This window comes from Eptatretus burgeri, chromosome 4 (assembly GCF_056783735.1).
Source record: "Eptatretus burgeri isolate ZD-2024b chromosome 4, Ebu_testis_v1, whole genome shotgun sequence".
In the NCBI taxonomy this organism is placed as follows: domain Eukaryota; kingdom Metazoa; phylum Chordata; class Myxini; order Myxiniformes; family Myxinidae; genus Eptatretus; species Eptatretus burgeri.
In genome coordinates, this window is record NC_140964.1 from 86,974,262 (window position 1) to 86,997,563 (window position 23,302).

The 23,302-nt window shown below is 44.6% G+C and overlaps 1 protein-coding gene and 1 long non-coding RNA gene across 5 annotated transcripts in view; one reads left to right on the top strand and one right to left on the bottom strand.

Moving 5' to 3' along the window:
* The window catches only part of LOC147028606 (H(+)/Cl(-) exchange transporter 4-like), a 58,580-nt gene that overhangs the window by 335 nt on the left and 34,943 nt on the right, over nt 1-23,302 (top strand). Inside the window, exons 1-2 of one of the 4 annotated variants that reach the window (XM_085879196.1) lie at nt 322-459; nt 8,359-8,466. In XM_085879196.1, coding sequence (XP_085735322.1) covers nt 8,361-8,466 — 106 coding nt within the window. In that variant the 5' untranslated portion in view covers nt 322-459; nt 8,359-8,360. Of the gene's footprint in view, nt 1-321; nt 460-8,358; nt 8,467-20,258; nt 20,314-23,302 lie in introns of those variants that run through there. The other 3 variants (XM_085879192.1, XM_085879195.1, XM_085879190.1) reach the window with 3 other exon arrangements.
* Nucleotides 8,458-11,399, bottom strand: LOC147028607 (uncharacterized). The gene is made up of 3 exons (XR_015057618.1): nt 10,697-11,399; nt 9,189-9,242; nt 8,458-8,868 (listed from the first exon to the last, which is right to left on the bottom strand). It is a non-coding gene; the product is annotated as an uncharacterized LOC147028607 (long non-coding RNA).

Here is a 23,302-nt window from a genome sequence, read left to right on the forward strand (position 1 = left end):
TCAAGTCTTGGGTGCTTCTGGGTTAGATGATCCAAAATGATCGGCACATCAGGGGGGTGGGGGGGGAAGGTATTGACACGTTCACTTCCGGTGTCAGCATGCTTCGGTGCGTTTGTTTTGGTTTTCCACTGCCTGGTTGATCCTATCTCCACACAAATGTATTCACCACTTGGCAGTAAAACTCATTCAATACACCTCGTCCTTTTGGGCATTGTCGTATTTTATAAATCCTACAGTCGTTCGCATAATTCCTTCTTTAAGGGAAATTTTTTAAAAGGAGATGAAATTACACACCACGCACAGTTTGTTCTCACAGCCCGAGCGAGATGTTCACAAAGTCAAGTACACCACGTGACGCGTGAATGTGAAGCGCGTGCACGATTGAACTGAGGTAGAGTTTGGATGCGCCTCTGATAACGCCAGTAAATACAAAAAAGAGGAAGAAGAAGAGGAACTGAGGTAAGTCCTTCCCCTCCCCTTATTTTGTTTTTCTTCCTTTTAAGTCATTCCGTAAAAACAGCAGTTACTAACTCTCACTCCACAAGAACGATACAATCATGTGGCGAGCTCTAAACTTTCTCTCATCGAATGATCCTGAAAAACGCTTCCTCAGAGTTTAACTGAATCCAGAGGTGTGTGTGTGTGTGTACAGAAGGTTTAAAATAGATTGTGAGCGAGGAAATTCAAATTCTCATACACCGCCTAATACAATACTCATCATATACTCGAACTGTGTGCATCGATCAAGGTGTATTTTACCTTTACTGCTGAAAATTAATGAGAACATTTTTTGTTGCCGACACTGACACGCTCATTTCGGAGTGTGAAACTACCCAGTGTGTTGGTGTTAGGGTCGGTGAGTGTGTGGACGTGTGCATGGGAACAGCTTGTTGGTGTGACGTCACAAGTGGCGGCTGTTGCTAGGAGCTGCCCGTGTTCCCTACGGCTGGCCCATTCGTTCATAAAGCCGAGATTTTCGCCAAACCCTGTTTAGCTTTTCAAAAACGCTCCAATATTGGTCACCACAACCATTTTGAAGAGGAAGTTGTTTTTCACCCAGCCTTGGTGGCATAATGGTGACAACGTCTGCTCTGAGTCTGGGGGAGGAGGGAGGGCAGTGGTTGGAATCCCATCTAAGTTTTATGGCTGAAGCGTTTTTTTTTAATTTTCTTTACAGAAAAAGCCAAATCAAAAAAAAAAAAAATCAAACAAATTCAATAAAACAAGACTCGAGAAACCAAAACAAGAATCAAGGTGGTCGTATGGCAGCTTAGCTGCCAGGGTAGCTATCATTTCTTGAAGCGTGACTGTGTTGCTGATACAGTGCCCCTCTACCAGGACACACACTGGAACTGGTACTCATTTTGCCGACCTCGGAAGGATGATGGGCTGAGTCAACCCCCTGGTGTATTAATTCAGCGGCCGACAAAGCTTGAACTCAGAACCCTAGGATCCCAAGCCACCACCCTAACCACTGAGCCAACACCAGGCTAACAACAAGAATCAATAAACAATTTATGAGAAAGAAGCAACAATAATAAAATGAACAAGGAGAAAAAGACATAAAATGTCATAGCCCCTGGGGTTTTAGTAATGCCGCCAAGTTTGACCAAAATCTGGCCATGCATGTCTGAGAAATGGTTGGGGGACACGTTTAAGTAACAAAATGGCTGCCAGTCAACCATCTTGGATTTTATCTCAAAAAAATAAAATAAAATGACGTGCATATGTAAGCCATGATTCATTTTCTGTGTGCCAAGTTCGAACAACATTGGTAAATGCACGTCCGAGAAATGGTTTAGGACGTGTTCAACATCGGGGGGGGGGGTTTACAACTAAAATGGCCGCCAGTCGGCCATCTTTGATCAAATTTGTTTAACAAAATGATGTGTATATGTGTAGTATCATGTATTGTCTTTGTCCCAAGTTTGAACAAAATCGGTCCATACATGTCCGACGTATGGCTGTGGACAGACGCATGAACAGATGAGACTCAACCCATAAAGCCCCCGTTTCGCAAGTTCAACGGGGGGCTAATAATAAGAGTGCAAATTGCTTTGCAATACAGTACGTGTCCCCTACCGATGTGATATTTTCGAAGGACATAACTCTGTGAAAAATTGATGAAATGCCCTGAAATTCAAACTTGTTCTGTAACTTATCATAATACATGTAGGCTTTTGTGTGTAATTTCGGTTTTAGCCAGACTTTTCACACCAGAATACACATCCCTTTATTAACTGAGCGGTGTATAATCCCGCACTTTGTGACAAAAATATTAAAAACGAGAAGGGCACTCAGTAGAGCGCATACCTCCGCCACATGATGCCTGATCCACGAGAACATATCGGGCCCAATACATTTTTGAAATATCATGCTATCCAGTACTATATCGTTTTTGGTCCTATCTCTCGATGGTGAAGAATCAGTTAAAAAATTAAATAATTCTCATATCCCAATCCGGATTCGGTCGGATCTTCACCAAAATCGAATCAATTCGTCCTTGCCACACGTCCAACCTTTCCACCAAGTTTCATCCGAATCCGGACACAACTTTTTGGAATATCATGCTACATATTAGTTGAGCCCGATCTCTCGATTGTGAAGAAACACTGAAAAAATTATCAGATCTGGATCCGGATGCAGATCTTCACCAAAATTGAATCAGTTCTACCTTGTCACACATCAAACATGTCCACCAAGTTTCATCCGAATCCACAACTTTTTGAGATATCCTCTACACAAACAAACAAACAAACAAACAAACAGACACAAACAGACAGAAAGGGGTGAAATCATAACCTCCTTCACCTTCGGTGGCAGAGGTAGCTGTGCATTTGTGACAAAATTTGTAACAAGTAGTTGTGCATTCAAAGTACACCACCCCCATGCCAAATATATAAATAACAAATCCTCCAGTGCGTGACATCGCCGGGGTGCCTTCGGTGCCCGGCGATGCCGCCTTACAGCACATGGTTTTGGAATTGGGAGGGAGCAGTGTACAATAATTGATTAATTGCATAATTTAAATAAATAAATAATAAACGTAATATAATTAATTTTTCAATCAATTGTCAAAGAGCATTCCAAATCCACCACTGTTTCATCCACATTTTTAACTTTTTGGAAATTAAGTAATTAATCGAAAAATGAATAATTAATCGATTAATTGATGAATAAATGAACCCAAAATACTCTTTATGGCCAAATCACTTGGTCACTATCATGTCCAAATATCAGCATCCTAGCTCAAAAGGTGCCTTAAATATTGCCAGGGTGACAAATAAAATAAATAAGTAATTAAAAAATCGATAAGAATTAAGTAGTTAATCAATTAATTGATTAATCAAAAAATGAAAAAAAACAGCGTTTTTACCAAAGCACATCTTCACTTTTGTCCCCAAATTTCAGCCTCCAAGCTCAAAGGATGGCTGAGATATCGCCCGGACAAGCAAACAAGAAAGAAAACAAGAAAACAAACAGAGTAAAAACTGAGTACTCCCTTCGGAACTGTCATGCATCACCGAGATATGGAATTGGGAGAGAGCGGTGTACAATAACTCAATGTACATACATGAAGCAAAACCATGTGTACAGCTGATGTACAGAAATAATACATCATCATTATATACCTGGGATTATTCCATTTACACTGGGTCATAGACGAACACCCTGGCCTATAAGGCCTGAGGCCTGCCAATCTGTGCTGTTTCATGGAATGGCGGTGCATTATTTTATTTGGGTGAAGTCAGGCCAGCTGAACACTGACCCATGCACAGTGTAATATGTGAATTTTTCCAAGTCACAAAAGGGCATAATTTTTTTTTAAGAATAATTAAAAAATTGACAAAATGCCCTGAAACTCATAATAAAGCCATGTACCAAGTTTCAGTTGAACGTGTTAAAGGGTATGGGAAAAAGTCATAAAAACCACAGGTGGGACAGACAGAGAGCAAACCTATCATCACCTCTGGTGAAACCGGTAGGGGACTAAAGTGCTCCCTCACCTATCACGGTTAATGCGTTCCAGACCCACCCGCGATAGGTGAAAATCCGCGAAGTAGAAACCACATATTTCTTTAATTATTTAAATAGATTTAAACACATTTTAAACGTATTTTAAACCATTATACAGCATCCACACACTCTTATTAACCTTCCCCACACACATTTAATCAGTTATTTAAAAAAAAAAATTAAAAAATTTTCATCGGAAATGCGACTTCATGGGGCTGCAAAGCCTAAGACCAAAAATAATTTTAAAAATACTATATTGTACTATGAAATATAAAAAAACGTATTATGGGTACTGACCAATGAAGATATGACTATGATGATGATAGCTGTGCAGTACTGATGACGATGAAGATGACGATGATGAGATGAATGTAGTACTGCACAGCCAAGAAGAGCATTAAATCTCTTCTACTGGAGGCGCCTCTTCATCTTTGAAAACCCACGATATAGTGAAGCCGCGAAAAGTGAACCGCGATATAGCAAGGGAGCACTGTAATTACAAAGGCAATCCAACAAACAAGAATATTCTTTCAAAACAACAAACCAAAAGAAACCCACCCACCACCCTGTGATAAAGGACACCGACCTCCAACTAAACAAAGGAGGGGAAAACAACTTAACCGTTATCCCCCACCATGTCACCATACCCCACCAAAACAAACAAGAACGAGACACCCTCAACAAAATGTCAGAGGGTCCTTTTTAGCTCGCCTGCTCGAAGAACAGAGAGCTATAGCGATACCACCGGCGTGAGCGTCAGCATGAAAATGTTAAAGTTTTTAGTGCAAGTTATTTTTTCCTTTCTAATGTTTTTATCTACCACACTATTTTCTATTCGCCCGATATATATATATATATATATATATATGTATATATATATATATATATATATATATATATATATATATATATGTATGTATATATGTATGTATATATATGTATGTATATATATATATATGTATATATATATATATATATATATATATATATATATATATATATATATATATATATATATATATATATATATATATATATATATATATCTGGTCGTATTATGTGTCGTCCGCCCGTCCGTTCCTGTCCGCACTCTAACTCCCAAAGTTTTCAACTTTCACGTTTCATATTTGGTACATAGGTACAGACTGTGGAGACGGTGTGTCGCGACATACGTTCGTCATCCAAAGTGGTTGCCATGGCAACCAGGATGCTGTTTTCCATCCGTTCCTCTCCACACTCTAACTCCCAAAGATTTCAACTTTCACGTTTCATATTTGGTACATAGGTACAGACTGTGGAGACGGTGTGTCGTGACATACGTTCGTCATCTAAAGTGGTTGCCATGGCAACCAGGATGCTGTTTTCCATCCGTTCCTCTCCACACTCTAACTCCCAAAGTTTTCAACTTTCACGTTTCATATTTGGTACATAGGTACAGACTGTGGAGACGGTGTGTCGCGACATACGTTCGTCATCTAAAGTGGTTGCCATGGCAACCAGGATGCTGTTTTCCATCCGTTCCTCTCCACACTCTAACTCCCAAAGTTTTCAACTTTCACGTTTCATATCTGGTATATAGGTACAGACTGTGGAGACGGCTGGGTGTGCGCTGCCACTTGCCATGTCGCCACAGGGCGAATCCCCCTTACCTGTGGCTAATATTTTAAACCACTCATTAGCCACGCTGGCTAATCCATGTTTTAGTGGGTTTTTTTTTTTTACCAGTTTTAGATGAATTTTGGGTGATTTTAGCACAGAAATCAACCTTCGTTGAGACGGCCGCCATTTTGTATGTTTTGATTACGGGAATCACACGTGATTTCATACAAGCTTCTATAAACTAACTTTAGTAGTTTTAAACTCGTTTCTAGTAAAAAAAAATCGACCGAAATTATGCATGATTCCCATGATTCTCGTCTCAAAATGTTATTTTAATTTTTTTGAAAAAAAAAAAAATTTCCCCGGAATGATTCGGCATGATTCGGCACTACTCAGCACTACATGCTTCGTTGGGTCAGTCGTTGCCAGGTGAGTTTTGACACAATCAGTAGTAGTACCTGTAGTAGGACGAGTTTTTTTGGATGAGAGTTTGTTTGGATGAGTGAAGTTGATGGGTGAGATTGGTTGGATGAGTGAGTTTGACTGGCATGACGTTGGTCCAATCCTGGTCCACAACCACCCCCATCCCCCACGACCACCTACTAAAGGCACAACGACCATACCCCCCCAACACACACACACACACACACACACACACACACACACACACACACACACACACACACACACACACACACACACACACACACCATCACCACAACCACCACCACCACCATCCCTCACAATCACGACCTCCCCTGATGGTCGTTCATTCAACCAATCTCACATGTCAAACTCACTCATCCAACCAACCTCACCCATCAAACTCACACATTTGCCTTAAAATTAACTTATTATTTCATATTGCTAAAAAAAAAACTTTTGAATAAAATATGTGGCTATTTCCTTTCTCCTGTGGCTAATCATTCTAAACCTGGATTAGCCACAGTGGCTAATTCCTTTCGAAAGCCAGAGCACACCCAGGACGGTATGTCGCGACATACGTTAGTCATCTAAAGTGGTTGCCATGGCAACCAGGATGCTGTTTTCCATGTAGTAGCGCAATTCTGTATATACCTTCTTGTTCGGGCATATATTGTGCTCACTTGCGCTCTTGTTACTGATTACAATATACAAATACATATATTGCTTTAAAATTATTTGGATCAGACTTCACTGCAATGCTTTATAAAAAATATTAATTATTAGACAAGTCTTTTAAAAACGATAAATGTATAAACAGGCGAGCATTGGGTGGCTTTGACACCAACTCTGGTTTTCTTTAAGTACCAGAATTCACAACTGGCTGCTAACTGCAGCCAGAAACATGTGAGCACAGAACCCATTGAGGACCTAGTCCACCTCTGAAAAAAAGCAGACAGAGAAGATTAATCAAACCAAGGCAAAATTAAGATTAAAAAAAGGAAACTCGACCGCCCCAGACCCCCTCGGGGTGAGCCTGCGAGGGGCTCGCCCAAGAGTTAGGCACCACCAGGAAGCCACCAGCTCCTCCCAAAAGCATAAATTAACCAACAAAGGTCACGGCCCAACAGGTCCCGCAAGCATGCGTAGAACACCACCGACCTATTCGAGCCTGGGCAGAAAGCTCGGTCAGGCACTGTAGACCACAGCACGCACCTTGTGACCACTGCATGTGACCACAGCACGTACCTTCGTGAGAAATTCTCATTGGTGGGACCACCCCTTTCCTTACAGCAAATCCCCACTGACTTTACCACTCGAGAGAGGACTTTATGGCATGCCTGACACATCATTATTGCCAGCACCTCGCCTCGCCACCCACAGGCTGTCACTGAGCTTGTACCTTCAGAAGCAGGATAGGGCCTTAACCAAATATGCTCATAATCCAGCCAACAGATAAGGAGCCGAAGCATTCCAACAAACCCTTTCCATGGAAGGTGCCACGAGAGAGTGCCCATGAAGGATGCACATCTCACGCAGAACCTCTCTGGGGCCCAGGTGATCTCGGACCTGCGACAACTGCCAGCCATTCGGCCAGCGGGTGAGCAGGCCGCGCTTTCGGGCAAATGCCTCAAACATCTGAAAATGCCATGGGCACGACTCCGAGAAGGGCGAACACGGCAGGACTGGCCATCCTTCCAGCCATCTAATTAGCAGCCCAAAGAAAAAGAACAAAAGTTCCCACTCCACTCGGTGACCTCAACTAGAATCTGGGAGATACAGATGTGATCCTGCGGTGCCAGTCATTAACGAAAAGCAGTACTCCATTAAATTACAGGCAAAAGCTTTGTTGACAGCTTAGTTCTGATTATTATCAAGCAAAAACGTGGAACGATGGAGGATGCCCAGTCGGCAACTGGCTTTCGAGAACAGTTTTATAATATAGTCAGCCCATGAGAGGTAATAGTTAATGCTGAGGCCTATAAGTTTGATAGACGAAACCACGTCTCGTGGTTGACCATGGAAATCGATAGGCACGTGAGTTTGATGATCCTTATGGGGCGACAAGGTGAGACTATAATTTCTGGTTTTGAGGGAAAATACTCTTCTTTGTAAACAATATATAAAGAAGCATTATGATTGGAGCTGAATCAGTTTGGTGCTACAGTTCAATTTTGTACTTAAATTAAGTTTTAACTGAAATTGGTGATATTGTGACTACTTTTAAGCGAAATTGGAGGCTAATCAGAAGTATCACCATGCACCCGTACATATTTTACGTTTCACTTTTTGATGTCAATTATTATCTCGCATTATTAGGTATGGAAGCTCGCTGGTTTCGTGAAGGAGTGCACTCGTTTGGAGAGAGACAAACAGAAGTGCTGCCTTCAGAGGGGATTGATGAAGAGGAATGTTTATTAGATCCACGTATGTATTGTAATTGATTAATATTTTGAGATCAAACAGTCCTGTAATAGTGTAATGCTTCTGAAAGTCTCCAGTTAAGTGACTTTTTTCCCCTGTAAATCCTTAATATATTCTTATTTTGCTTTTTAATCTGGGTTTGGGATGAGTTATTCTGAATAACTAGCAGGGGTATCCGCTGTTACCCGGCGCTGTTCTCATCCTGCTCGCATTTTGAAGAAATCAAATTTTTGATTTTTTTTCTATGTGTGTGTGTGTGTGTGGGGGGGGGGGGAGGAGATTGGGACCATACTCTGTGCAGAGCGTTGGTGCTTCTTGAGCAGTCTCCTTGGCTGTTGGGCACAATCCTGGATGGGTCGCCACTCCGACACAGTAGACCAGCATGCTGGCACTCATTTTGCCGACCTCGGAAGGATGACAGGCCGAGTTAGCCCCACCTGATATTAATTCAACAGCTGAGCAGGATTTGAACTCAGGACCCTAGGATTCAAAGCCCGCCACCCCAACCATTAAGCCAACACCAGGAATAAGCCAACACCAAGGGGGGGGGCTCCAAAACACTTCCCCACAAAGGAATAGAGTTGGGGATCATTGAATATTACCTTTCAGATAGCTACAAAGGCTTGGGCACTGTATGGAATGGTTAAAAGAAAAAATCCAACTTTTTCAAAATTTTCAAAAACACTGGGTTTTTTTTTTTGCCAACAACAATCCCCGATACTCACCGATGAACTCTTTCAGATACTCTGAAAGTTTGACGAATATCCGCTTGGCCATCTCTGAGAAAATAGCGACACACACACACACACACACACACACACACACACACACACACACACACACACACACACACACACACACACACACACACACACCTCTAATTATCCCCACACTTTTTGAAATAAATGTGGGGGTGATATTGTAATCGGCTCCATCTGTCTGTCACACTATCTACCTATCCTAAACGGTTGGGCAGAAATTCACCAAACTTGGTGGTTATGATCACCATATGGCAAGAAAATGCAAGAGCAGTGTCATTTTTGGCTACGCCCCCTGGTGTAGGGTCAAACGGTGAAATACTGAAAAATGCAATCACGGGCATATGTTTTGAAACATTTTAAAATGACACTTTGTATATGCAATCAGCATTCAGAGATGCATGAAATATGTAACAATTTTTTGGAGTTCACCCCCGGTTTATGCCCCAATGGGTGAGGACTTAAGGTCACAGGGGTCAAAACAGGAAAAAGATTCTAACTCAAAATTTGATATAGTCATTCCCGGTGGAACTTTTTGCCATCTTTAAACTTTGCTTTAGGTGGAAATAGTTAGGATTTGCGATGGCGCACCATTGACTTCGTTCTCATAGTTATAGATGTATTGTTGCGTGCAAGCCCCCCCCCCACGCAAAATGGCAAGTGACGCTGGGTGAGAATCACACATGATGAGGTCGTTTGCCTCAAAGATGGCCGGCTCGAGGCTGAATTTAGCACATAGCACCCAGAGCAATTGGAGATGCTTCACGATTTAATAAACCTGTCTAAACATGATTTGTCATCCCTTTTTTAACTGCTTTTCCCGACAGGGATAGCGACAGTGTTGCGACCCAATCAGCGATGCAAACCTTGAACTAATCGGCACCTTGGCCATCTAGCAGTGTGGCTCAATCATGTCACCTAGCGCATCGCCAATTAGGGGCAGCCGTTTTGGAAGGCTGCAGGTTCTTCCTCCTCCCGAAGGCATGAGGAGAAGGAGGAATAGGCGGGGGCATGGACAGTAAAATATCCAATCCATTCCTCGTGCACGGCACCCACCAACACTGTCTCCCAGCAGCACACAAACAACCATGATGACTTATACATATCCACGTGTCCTTAACACAGGGTTAAAAAGTCCTATAATTAATCTATGTGGACAAAAAAACATAAAAAAACAGAGGGCTAAGCCTTCATTCTAATAACTGACCCCCAATAATAACCCTCAATCCCACCCTTCCTTCCTACCCCCCCCCCTTTAACCACAAACATAACAGAATTTGGTCTTTTGAGAATGCATCCAGTGTTTTGTCACAGGCTGTGTTGTTATTCTGTAATTGTATGAGAGGTAAAAATCGGTTGTTTCGTAAAGTTGTCAAGGTTTCTGAAAAACCTGAATAACACAAGGTGGAGGATCAACAATCATAAAATATCAGTAGAGAATAGAAAGAGAGGGGGTATATAGGTAGAATGCATACCTGCCAACCCTTTTTGAAGGAAAAGCAGTAGGTTGGCGTCGCACGTGTCCCTCGGGGGGACCGGAGGCATGCCCCTCCCTGGGAATTTTTCAAAAAAATGAAGCAAAATGGTGCAATCTCCTGCATTTTGAGACCACAGTTAGCTGAAATATATCAACATATTTTTAGAGTGAAAAAGAGAAAACTTAACATGGTTGATCTACTCACCAATCTTTATTTTTCTAAGACATCATGATCATCAATCACGTTTCCATAAATTACTCACTGTCCAAGCTCTACATGTATGTGCCCGTACATGTACACAAGAGTTTACATAAACTCACTCGAGTTTACATGAATGAAATGACTGGCTACACAACTATTTATTTTTTTCCAATAACAATTTCCAAATGCGGTATGTCTGACTAATAAAATCGGTATGCGTTGGGAGCTATAGAAAAATCGGTAGGCTACCGTGCGAATCGGTAGGGTTGGTAGGTACGTAGAATGTACATATGGATAAGGTTGACAAAATCATAATAGTTATTTCGCCACGCGCAAAACGAAAAGCGGGGTGAAGCAATTGGCTGACTTTGTCTGTCTGTCTGTGCCTGTCTGTCTACAGACGTCAGTCTATGATCGGGGAACTACTTAATTTCAACTGAATTTTATTTCTTGAACACTGTAGAACATGAATCAGAACATGAATTGGAACACGAACCTACAATTTAGCAGTACTTTGGCTCTGAAATTGAAATATGGAATCTCATCTCAATTGTGCACACACAGAGAGGAGTAAGATGATTTTTTTACTTTGTTTGCCTCTGTCCAGCAGTCAAACAAAATTGAAAAATCATTCAAAACAGGAAACTTAATGTTTTAGGGACATTATAAAGGACACAAACAATAAGCATGAAGAACGAATTTAACATGTTAAATAAGGTGGTAAAAAGAGGATGCATCAAGGACAGTAAACTTCCAAAAATAAGTTTTTTTTACCCCGACAGCTTTGAAAACCTTTATTTTATTTATATTGATTTATGTGCTTGAACACTGTAGAACACAAATTGCCTTCTTGGCACTTTCAAAAAACATTCTAGCAGTACTTGAAAAAAATTGTAATATTTGTGCCATCTCATGCCCCGAGGGAAGAGTAACTGTGAGATTCAGCACTGTTTGTTTTGTGCAGCACACAAAGCAAGACCCTTCCCATGTCTTTTTTCTCAAGTCCTTCCAATTTCACCTCTTCTACATGTCCCCCTCTTCAGCATCCCTCCACTTCATGTCCCCCCTTTCTGCATCCTCCCTCACCCCACCGTCTCCAAGCTTCCCCCCCCAACCCACCCCTTCTCGGATTCCCTTTCATCCTGCCCCCTCTCGGCTTCCCCTCGTCCTTCCCCCTCTTGGCTTTTTTTGTATACCTTGTTGAGGCTCGTATGAGAGCTAACACACAACGCACAGCAAGGGGGGCATGAGACAAGAGGGGCGGGAGTGGGAACGACAAAACAGTGTGGAACAGAGACATAAGATCTGTGGAAGGGAGAGGGACAGGGTGGGCAACATGGGGTATACAAGATGGAGATTACAGGGACTTTCAGGAAGGAAAGCAGGGAGTTTGAAGGAGGTGGGTTTGTGGTGGCTTCCCCATTGTCCCACCCCTCCCATCTTCCCCTCCAGCAGAGCCCACACCTTCCCAGCTTCCTCGCCCCATACCCCCACCCCCCCCCCCGTTCCTCATCCTCCGAGCCTCCCATCTATCCTGCACCTTCCAAATTCCTCCTCCCCTGTCCATCATTGTGTGAACCACAAACATTCGAGGCTTCCACTCCAACCTTACAGATCTCTCAATCCAGGCTGGTGCTGACAGCCCGGACATAATATGTTCAACGGAATCCTTCTTCCCACAGGATGTCTCTAACTCCTTAGTGCTTAGTGTCTCTCGTCTCCTCTGATCTGAGGCCTGAAATCCGCCCTGGCGGCAGAATTGTTCTTTACATCAATAACTCAATTTCTCAATGCCCTTGTACTGGTGGTCGTATGGCAGCTTAGCTGCCGGGGTAGCTATCATTTCTTGAAGCGCGACTGTGTCGCTGATGCAGTGCCCCTCTACCAGTACACACACTGGAACTGGTACTCATTTCACCGACCTCGGAAGGATGACAGACTGAGTCAACCCCCTGGTGTATTAATTCAGCGGCCGACAGAGCTTGAACTCAGAACCCTAGGATCCCAAGCCACCACCCTAACCACTGAGCCAAACAGTGACGACTCAATCTACATCTCTCTGTCAGACACCATGGACCAACTTTTAACCACTCATCCCAACTCTCTCTTCCCCATATGTGATGATTTAAATTGTCACCATACAACTTGGCTGGGTGTTGTTACCTCTCTCACCAGCCATGGCACTTCAGCAAAGGATTTCTGTTACTCCATGGGAGTGACTCAATCTGTGAACTTTCCAACCCAGATTTCTCCGAATGGCAAATCCTTCCCTCTGGACTTGGTGATGACAAACTTACCCACAAATGTCTCCTCCTCTTCCTCTGCTCCAATTGATTCATCTGATTACATGCTTGTGAGAGTTAACTTCTCTCTGGATATTCTCAGAGAGCTGCCTCGGTGCCGGTGAGTTTGGCAGTTTACTCAAGCAGATTGACAGGGAATGCAAGCAGCCATCTCTCTTCAGAACTGGCCTCCCATATCTACTGCCCCTGATATTAACTCAGCCTGTGAATTCTTACACAGAAACCTGCTCTCTCTTCTGCACCGATTCATCGCATCTTCATGTATCCTTTAGTGTGGAAGAAAAGACATATGAGACATTTGGATTCCGTGTCAATTCTCTATTAAACCACCACGGTAAAGACTCACAACACCACTGCCAGGAAACCCTGTTTAAGCAAAGCTCAAGCGTATTCACATATTACAAAACTGAAGGCAAAATGATGCCGTGACATCATTCCCCCTCTGAGTACGTTAATTGAACGGAAGGAACTATTATGGTTGTGGGGGTCGATGGAGGAATTTCAGAGCAAAGTTCGGATTGTATAGTGTAGCGTGGCCCGTGGGCAAGCAGAAGACATATCGATGTAAATCAAGTAGGGAAACTGTAAGCTTAATTGTTGCATGTCACTGCACGGGGGGGCCGGTGCTGTGTTAAGGTTGCTGCAAGGTAGGGATGAAGGCCAATTTCTCCCAGGATGTGATTTCTCCCTGTGACCTTTTCCTATGTTTTTGCATTTCAAGACCAGAGATTTGAAAAGGGATAATGTCCTTAAACCAACAACAACCGGGCTGCAGTCCAAGCAGGCAGAAAGATCCGCCTCCAGGGGCGATGGCTGGCAAAACCACGCCCCCGGAGTGGATGATTGATGGGTGTGATGTCAGATTGGAGGGAATTTGTGTTTAAAAGTGGAACACGACGAGGAGGTTCGGGGAGAAAAAGTGAGGAGATGGCGGCTGGAAGAGAAGGGCATGACAGTCAATTCTCTTTGACATGGTGAAGAAGGCTGCGTGGTTTTCGTGTTCATGCTGTGTGAATTTGCCCGCATGCTGGGAAAGACTCTAGCCATTCCTGTTCGGCTGAGTCACGAAGTTGTACGATTATGAGAACGAGAGGAAGAAGAGCGCGCCTCTCAGCCAACTCGACGTTATCCCGGTGTGCGTTCAAGGAGGAAGGTGGGTGATCGTTGTGAGCGGACCTGGTGCAAGAGAGGAACGTTCAGCATATTCATTCATGAGAACAAGCCACTCATGGGTTGGTGAGCCTTGGCATTGAATACCACCTCACTAATTACCTCGCGTACGTTAACCACCCAGAGAGTGGCTCGGCGCCATTTTTGGTGCGATTTCCCACGCAGGATGACGCGATTTGACCCCAAAGCTCTGAGATCACTTCTGGATCTGAAGCTAAGTTCCAGAATAAAGGAGGAATTTTCTTTTGTTTTATCTTTCCCCCCGTCAGTTTTTGTAACTGTGTGTGTGTGGAGGAGCCTCAAAATTAGATTTAGTTTACCTCACATTCCGTTTTTATTTTTACCCTTTGAATTATCACCATTGTAAATATTTGATTTATTTTCATTAACTCACCGTATTTATTTAAGTTGCTTGTGTCTGTTAATTTGTCGTGGGTTTGAGATAAACCCCATTGTGCTTTGCTTCTGTCCGTCTGCTACGTACTTGATGCTCTCTCCTTCCTACACGCACCATAATGTCGAAGGAACTCAGCTGTTCGCTTCCAAGGGAAACCGCTCGGCGATCTGGCCTAGTCGATGTTAACCGCCCTTCCATGGCAATTGGGTGGGGGGAAATTAACCAAACAACCAGGGCTTCGACTGTACAAACAAAATACAATATGGTGCAGGAGAAGAGATGTTGACTGTCCATGTAAAAAAATAAAAAAATAATAAGTTACAGCAAAGAGAAATCGTCAACAAAAAATGTACTCATAAATAGCATGCTGGGAAGTGTACATGACGCCCAAAGCGAGTCATATACGACGGTCAGGGTATTGTTGCAGTAGGTGTCGACCTGTTGGTCAGTGGTGGGAGGGCTGCGTCAAGAAAAGCCAGCTGGCTTCAAGTGATCTATGGAACGATCATGACCACCGTTAATATCGACTATGAAGGTCTTATCAAAGCATTGTAGAACTTTGTAACTTTTGTCATAAGGTTGCTGCAAGGGTTTCTGGACAGCATCTCGTATCCCATATGAATATGTGGGTGCACGTATAAAATTACTGGGGAATAAAAACCAGGAGTGACGAAATGCATACGTATCGGTGTTGCCCATTGGCCCTGCATAATGCATGGCCAAACGAAGTTGGTTGGTATAGTTGGTGGCATGGAGCAAGGTGTTATCGGACACTGAGAAGAATTCTCCTGGGATGTGGAGCAGTGCACCGTACGCTCGCTCTGCAGTGCAGCATCCAAGGTTGTATTTTAGAACAGTTTGCGTAACATCAGGACCATAGGTATGACGTCTTTCGAGTGTGTGGAGTTGTCATGTGCTTTCAGGGAAGATGTCATGTGCCATACCACTCGTTGCTACATGGTAAGCGGTGGTTTGCACATGGTCGGTACCTACGGCCAGGAGTTGTGTCAGCTTGCGAAACAGAGCCGATTCAAACTGGCGACCATGAACCATACTGATGGTTGATGGACCACCAAAATATGCGGTCCAGGTGTGCACAAAGGCTCTGGCGATGGTAGGTGGGGTGATATCAAGTATCGGTGTAGCGTCCGGCCAATGGGAGAAGCGGTCAACACAAGTCAGTAAATAGTGGTTCCCATTTGAAGGTGGTAGGGGACTGACAAGATCCACATGGACCCTGTCAAAACACCTATCTGGTGTTGGAAAGCTACTGAGTGGTGCGACAGTATGACGTTGGATATTAAAGCGTTGACATTGAAGACATTGCTTGGCCCAACAGTGCACGACGGTGATGGTGAGTGGCCAGACGTAACGTGTGGTGATGAGTCGCTGGGTTACTCAAATACCCGTTTGCGCGAGTGAGTTAAAAGGGTCAAATACTGTATGATGGAGTGCTGCAGGAACGAAAGGGTGTGACTGTCCTGTCGATGTATCACACACAAGGGTAGTGTTTGTCCTTGGGAGCAGTACCTTGCAGAATGCAAGCGAACCGACTTCAGACTAGATAGTGGAGCTCCGTGTCCTCCCGTTGTAAGTGCATTAAAATTGATGGCCAATGTGTTGGTTGGGAGAAGACAACGCCAAAACTTTGATGCGTGAGAGAGTGTTGGCCACCAAGTTCGCAATTCCTTTGATGTGCTGTATGTCGGTGGTGAATTGCGAGATACAGCATAACTGAGATGGCGAAGTGTGTAAGGAGAGTAATAGTCAGAATGGGTGGATAGAGCACAAGTTATAGGTTTGTGTTCAGCCAGGACAGAGTTCTCTGGCCTCAAAGAAGTGGTGGAAGTGTTTGATGGCGAGGTATACAGTGAGTAATTCCCAATCAAAGGTGCTGTACTTATGCTCTGTTGGTTTCAGCATTTTAGAGAAGAAGGCCAGTGGTCATCAGTTGGCACTGGTGAACTGGTGAAAGGCCACACCCACCATGACCTCAGACGCATCTACCATCAGGCTTGTTAGCGCCTCTGGCTTTGGATGAATCAGGAGTGAGGTGTTGGTCAGTGCATCTTTGATGGTGTGGAAAGCTGACAAGACAGTGTTCTGGGCCCAGTCCTATTCCTGATCTTCATAAATGATCTCTCTGACTGGAAAATCCCCTTTATGTGTTTCCTGATGACTCCACCCTCTGCCGTGACATCTCTCATCCTACAGGCAGGCAGCAGCCTCTTCCCTCTCTCACAAAATGGTCAAACACTTGGAATATTTCTTGTAATCCTGACAAATCTTCTGTCTGTCTCTGTCTGTCTGTCTGTCTGTCTGTCTGTCTGTCTGTCTCTCTCTCTCTCACTCTCCTCTCTCCTCTCTGTCTCTGTCTCTCTCCGCCTCTCTCTCTCTCTCTCCGCCTCTCTCTCTCTCTCCGCCTCTCTCTCTCTCCGCCTCTCTCTCTCTCCGCCTCTCTCTCTCTCCGCCTCTCTCTCTCTCTCCGTCTCTCTCTCTCTCTCTCTCCGTCTCTCTCTCTCTCTCTCTCTCTCTCTCTCTCTCTCTCTCTCTCTCTCTCTCTCTCTCTCTCTCTCTCTCTCTCTCTCTCTCTCTCTCTCTCTCTCTCTCTCTCTCTCTCTCTCTCTCTCTCTCTCTCTCTCTCTCTCTCTCTCTCTCTCTCTCTCTCTCTCTCTCTCTCTCTCTCTCTCTCTCTCTCTCTCTCTCTCTCTCTCTCTCTCTCTCTCTCTCTCTCTCTCTCTCTCTCTCTCTCTCTCTCTCTCTCTCTCTCTCTCTCTCTCTCTCTCTCTCTCTCTCTCTCTCTCTCTCTCTCTCTCTCTCTCTCTCTCTCTCTCTCTCTCTCTCTCTCTCTCTCTCTCTCTCTCTCTCTCTCTCTCTCTCTCTCTCTCTCTCTCTCTCTCTCTCTCCCCGAATGGACCATCTGTCAAATCCTCCGTTTTGCAAAGTCCTTCCTTGGCACACCTGAACTCCTATCCACCAACAAGACTTTCATTGGCAGCATGATGGAGTACTGCACTTTCCTCTGGGCTGGCTCCCTTACCTCACATATTGCTCCGCTTAACACTGTGGAAACCAAGGTTTTCAAGATCATTGGACTCCGCTGCGTTGAAGCTGAGTCCATGCGCTTATCACTTCACCATAACAGGGAGGTCAGTGGTCTCTCTTTCTTCTACCACCTCCTTTCTGGTCTTGCACCATCTGCTCTTTCTGTGCTTTGTTTCCCTAGGTTTCTGCAGTGCGCATGCAATCCACCATCAACCTCCTTCAATGAAATTACAGAAATCCAGGATCACGACTCACCTCCACTCATTTGCTCCTCTTTTTTTTTCCCCGCCTGTGGAACCAACTTCCACATTTCTTCAATCTCATTCTTCCCTCCAAATTTTCAAGACAGCTTTGCACCACCATCTCAGATCATACCACATCCTAAACCATGATCTTTTATACCGTCGTTAACCCCCCCTCCCCTCTCCACACCATGCCCTCCATTCCTGAGAGTTTCCTTCTATATCCATCCTGTCCACCAAATGTATCCTCTCCTGCCCCCTATTCCTCCTCACACCGATTGTTTGTTGAAGTCTCCCTCTGTTTTGTCATTCACCTCCGCTGTTGGTGTTTCTCCCCCTCTCTCTACTCCCTTTGGCCCTTTGTCATGTTACGTCCTGATCTATTCACTATTCTAGCTCTTCCATGCAGAGATGGCTTCTCAAGTTGGCGACTTGGACTCAAGTCGCACTGGAGTCGCAAATTTTGCGACTTGACTTGAGACTTGGCCTTAAAGACTTGAGACTTGTAGACTTGTTGACAATGACGATGAATGAATGAACACTACAGTATCTGAAAATAAATATATATATATATATATATATCAGTGATGTGTTTTGTGACTAATTTTCATTCGATGTCTGGTAGGATGTGATTATAATTATAAACAAAGACCACCGGAGTCGTGTGCCAGAGGGAGCACAAACTCGGTAAATACATTGCGCCTAGCTTTCAAAAGGCATTAGTTAGGGTGAGGGATAGGTTTGTTATTAATCGTGTATTAATTACCAACCTTCCATATTCGGAGTGGAATCACCAAGATTAATGACATGTAAAAGACTGAGTCTGGTCACAGAGTTTCGTTACCGATTGTAACCATTTTGGTCACCAAATGTAACCATTAAAACTACCGAGTCTGGTCAACCAGTTAAAATAAAATAAATTAAACTGTTTTATTTTTCATTTTTTCCAAGTCATTTATTACCTCCACCACCAAAGGTGGATGGAGGTTATGTTTTCACCCCTGTCTGTCTGTCTGTCTGTGAACAGGATATTTCAAAAAGTTTTGGACGGATTCGGATGAAATTTGGTGCAGAGCTTGTTTATGTGACACGGACGAAATGATTAGATTTTGGTGAAGATCAAAATCCTGATCTGGATGTGAAGATTTTAAAAAGTGATGTTTTTTTTTTTTACCATTGAGAGATAGAACCAAAAACGACATATTGCAGGATATTTCAAAAAGTTAAGCACAGATTTAGATGAAACTTGGTGGATGAGTTGCTTCGGTGACATGAACAAGCCAATTAAATTTTAGTTCATGTCCGAATCTAGATACGGTCTATCAGTGGGATAAAAAACGTAAACTAATCAACCTGGCGGAGGTATGCTCTCTACTGAGTGGTCTTCTAGTTTTACAGAGTACACATGCCAAAAAATCAAGCTCATATTCACAACCAGCTCATGACTCACGTAACCCTTTTGAGTATTAAAGGCTGCTTACATATAACCAAGATCTATGATAATGACATTATGACCCACACTTGACTTGAGACTTGCCCTCAAGGACTTGAGACTCAATTGAGAGTTGGCTCAGGTGACTTGTTGACATCTGTGCTTCCACGAGCCTTGACTCCATACAAAAAAGGAAAAAAGTCTGTGTGGGGTAAGGTGTCCTCTGAAGTCTCTAGTTATTTTATGTGACACATATCTACAGCCTGTCATTTCATTCAACATTGCCGACAGTTAGTCTGAACAATTGGAATTTTGTAACATGACATTCATATGTTTGTGTCCATGAAAACATGTGCATTGACATGTGGTGAAGGAAGTACAGTACTTGATTGTGGTTTTGTTTGCATGTAATGCGACTATGAACAGTCGAAATACCCATTCCATTGAATGACAACTCAACAGTTACTCAATATATTAATTTCATTGCAATCAGAAATTCAACATTTGCAGAAGTAATAATTCCCCTTTTACACACACTTACACTTACAACGCACACCTGTCCTGTCATGTTGCCTTGCTTCCATATTTACGGTTGTGTAATCGTTTGAGGGAGAACAAAGTTCAACTTCCAGCATGATTGGGTCCATGAACCCCATAAACCACACTGGAGAACTTTGCTTCATTCTGTGTGTAAATGGCCAAATTCATACCCAGGAGACTTGGAAACTTTTTGCGGTTGAGAATTCACGGGATGAGCCAAGACAGTGGCGCAACGCTTGCGCCCATGTCGGTCCTTGCCAGCAATGCCAGAGCTCCGTTAACCGGTCAGTACTTATATGAAGTGCCTTCCATTACACGCGGTCACCTCCACAAGGATGGGTTGGACTATGGATGGAAGAGTGGGACTGATGATGTTGTGGCACTTGGAATGAAGTGTCATTATGGTTGTGCACCACGACCACCCTGGTACTGGTACCCACACATGTCCTTGCCACGACACCATTGTCCCCACACATTTGACCACCCTTTTCCTCCATCAAATGCTTCATATATAAGACCCCTTAAAAACTGGTTCGCTGTAAACTTTTACAAACCCATAATATTGTTGCTGGGCCAGGTATCGGTGGCGAGCACGACCGCTAGAGGGAGCGGTAGAGTCGGCTCCACCGAACACACCGGAATTGAGGTAGTGTCTTTTGGATAAGTCCAAAAGGCATGGGTCCTTTACTGGACCATGAATCGCCAATAATTCGACCGCGTGGGTCGATTGCCAAACTTCAATATACCTAATTACCCACGCGGACAAAGCTACTGGGGAATTCACACCCTCGACGGACCTCGAGCGGAACGAACCGTAACCGAGCCCGAACCGTGTGTAACCCGAGCGGAGATTACCAAGGCCCGTCGGACCAAATGAACAATTTACGGCCTTGCTATTTCTCAATATACACCGTACCAAGCCAATGAAAGAAACACAAAAACGAGCTGGAACATTTAACAAAAGGGATATTTATTTATAATGGGGGCAGGGGAGCATGCAAGAAGGCAGAGTTAACCGAATAATGAAGGAAAAGCAATTTATGAACAAGCACTTATGCAGTTTTACTTAATAGACTGGCGCCACAAACACACACACACGAATACACCCAAAAAGAAACGGACCCGTCAGGTCTTTATTGGAGGCCTCCAGCTCGAGGAAAGGCGAGCTGGAGGTCAGAGCCTATTCTCGGACCTCTCCGCCTCATGCGGTCTTCGACGATCCGGTGTGGCAGGACTCGAACCTGCCACACAATGCCGCCCAAGTCCAGGCAGGCGATCCTCGTGGGACAGTGCACTCAACATACAGGTCCCATAGAACAGTCATATCGGTGGATGATGGTGGAAGGAAGCGAGGGCAGGTGTCGTTGTTGTTGTTGTTGTTGTTGTTGTTGTTGGTAATTTAAATCCTAACTATCAAAATAACTCACAGCACACGTACAATTAATCACCCATTAAACATAGGACGGGACCCTAATTAGAAACACATACTTACCGATATAGCTGATCTACAGAACCTGGCTGTTGTGTGCAGTAAGCTTCCAAATTCGCAACAATATCATCATTGCACATTGCTCAGTTTTGGGTCGTCCAAAGTAATGAATGCCCTCTGGAGATCTTTCCACCTAAAGTCCATCGTGTCCCCACTGATCTCTACCATTATACTGTTGCGGGCCGGTGGGGTCAGGTGAGAAGACCACTAGGTGGGGGGAAACTATGTTGATTCCCACCAGACTCCCCGGAATTGTTGGCCGTTGCTCACGGATAATTCCGTGATGCGGCGGGTCGCTTTGTTACGAATCTGGAAGCTTACTGCACTCAACATACAGGTCCCATAGAACAGTCATATCGGTAAGTATGTGTTTTTAGTTAGGGTCCCCGTTCCGTGTCTAATGGGTGAATAAATGTACATGCGCTGTGAATTACTTTGATAGTCAGGGTTTTCTTTTATTTTTAAATCCGCAAAACTACAACAACGCCAGCATCACCCTCACCTTCACCTCGCTTCCTCACGCCGATGCCATGGTGGGCGGAGTTCAAGGAGGAGCCTCGCGGCGGCCCTCGACAATCAGCATGCTACGGGTGGGATGGCCGCCGCTCAGAGAATCAGACGCCGCGACGGTGAGAAAGGCGGTCCATGTGACGGCACCACGCCCCCGGGCCAATCGACGGACTTGCCGCTCGTTTTGGCCAGTGACAGGGCGACGAGCGATTCTGCGCGCCAAAACCGTCCAGTGAGGGAGGGCGGAGGCGTCCCCCCCCACCCCGAGACAGGGTGAATAAGGGTGTGGCGCAATCGGACCACAGGGAGAGCCTGAAGATCCTCGTGAAGAACCACAAGGGTTGCGTGCTGTGTCAGTGTCGGTGCACAAGAGAGCCTGAAGATCCTCCTCGTGAAGAACCACAAGGGTTGTGCGCCGTGTCTCTGTCGGTGAACCGGGAGGGAGAAACGGGTGACACGCGTGGTTGTCGCGTTCGCCTCACACGCGACAGGTCTGAGTCCCGCCACCCCGCCAGCTCGAAGACCACACGAGGTGGACAGGTCCGAGGCAGGCTCTGGTCTCTAGCTCGCCTTTCTCTCCGAGCTGGAGGCCTCAATAAAGGCTGTGGCCCCTGGTTCCTGGGTGTACGTGTGTGTGTGTTTGTGGTGCCAGTCTATTAAGTAAAACTGCATAAGTGCTTGTACATAAATTGCCTTGCATCTCTATATTCGGTTAACTCTGCCTTCTTGCGTGCTTCCCTCCTTCCTCCCCCCCCCCTTTATAAATAAACCCATATGTTAAATGTATCAGTTCGTTGCCGTGTTTCCTCCATTGGCTTAGCGTGACGCGTGTTGCTGAATTATAAAGGCTGTTGCCACGGTAAATGTACGATTGGACTGATGGAACTTCAGCAACCGCCCGCTCGGGTTGCACACGGGTTGGGCACGCTAATGGCTCGACTCGTACGAGGGTGTGAATACTCGGTAACTCGCCACGTGGATTTCTAGGTATTTTGAAGATTGGCAAATAACCCTGTACCACGTGGTGTAATTATTGACGATTCACGGTCCGGTAAGGGACCCGTACTTGTCGGAGTTTTCCGAAAAGGTACTATCTCGATTCCGGGTGTTCGGTGGAGTCGACTCTGCAGCTCCATCTCGCGGTCGTGCTTGTCGTCGATACCCAGCCTGCAACAGCTTAACCGACCGTGGACGCCAACAACTCAATCGCGTGACCTAGGGTCCTCCCGCCTATGGGTTAATCGGGTTACCTAATTAACCATGTGGTTTAACCA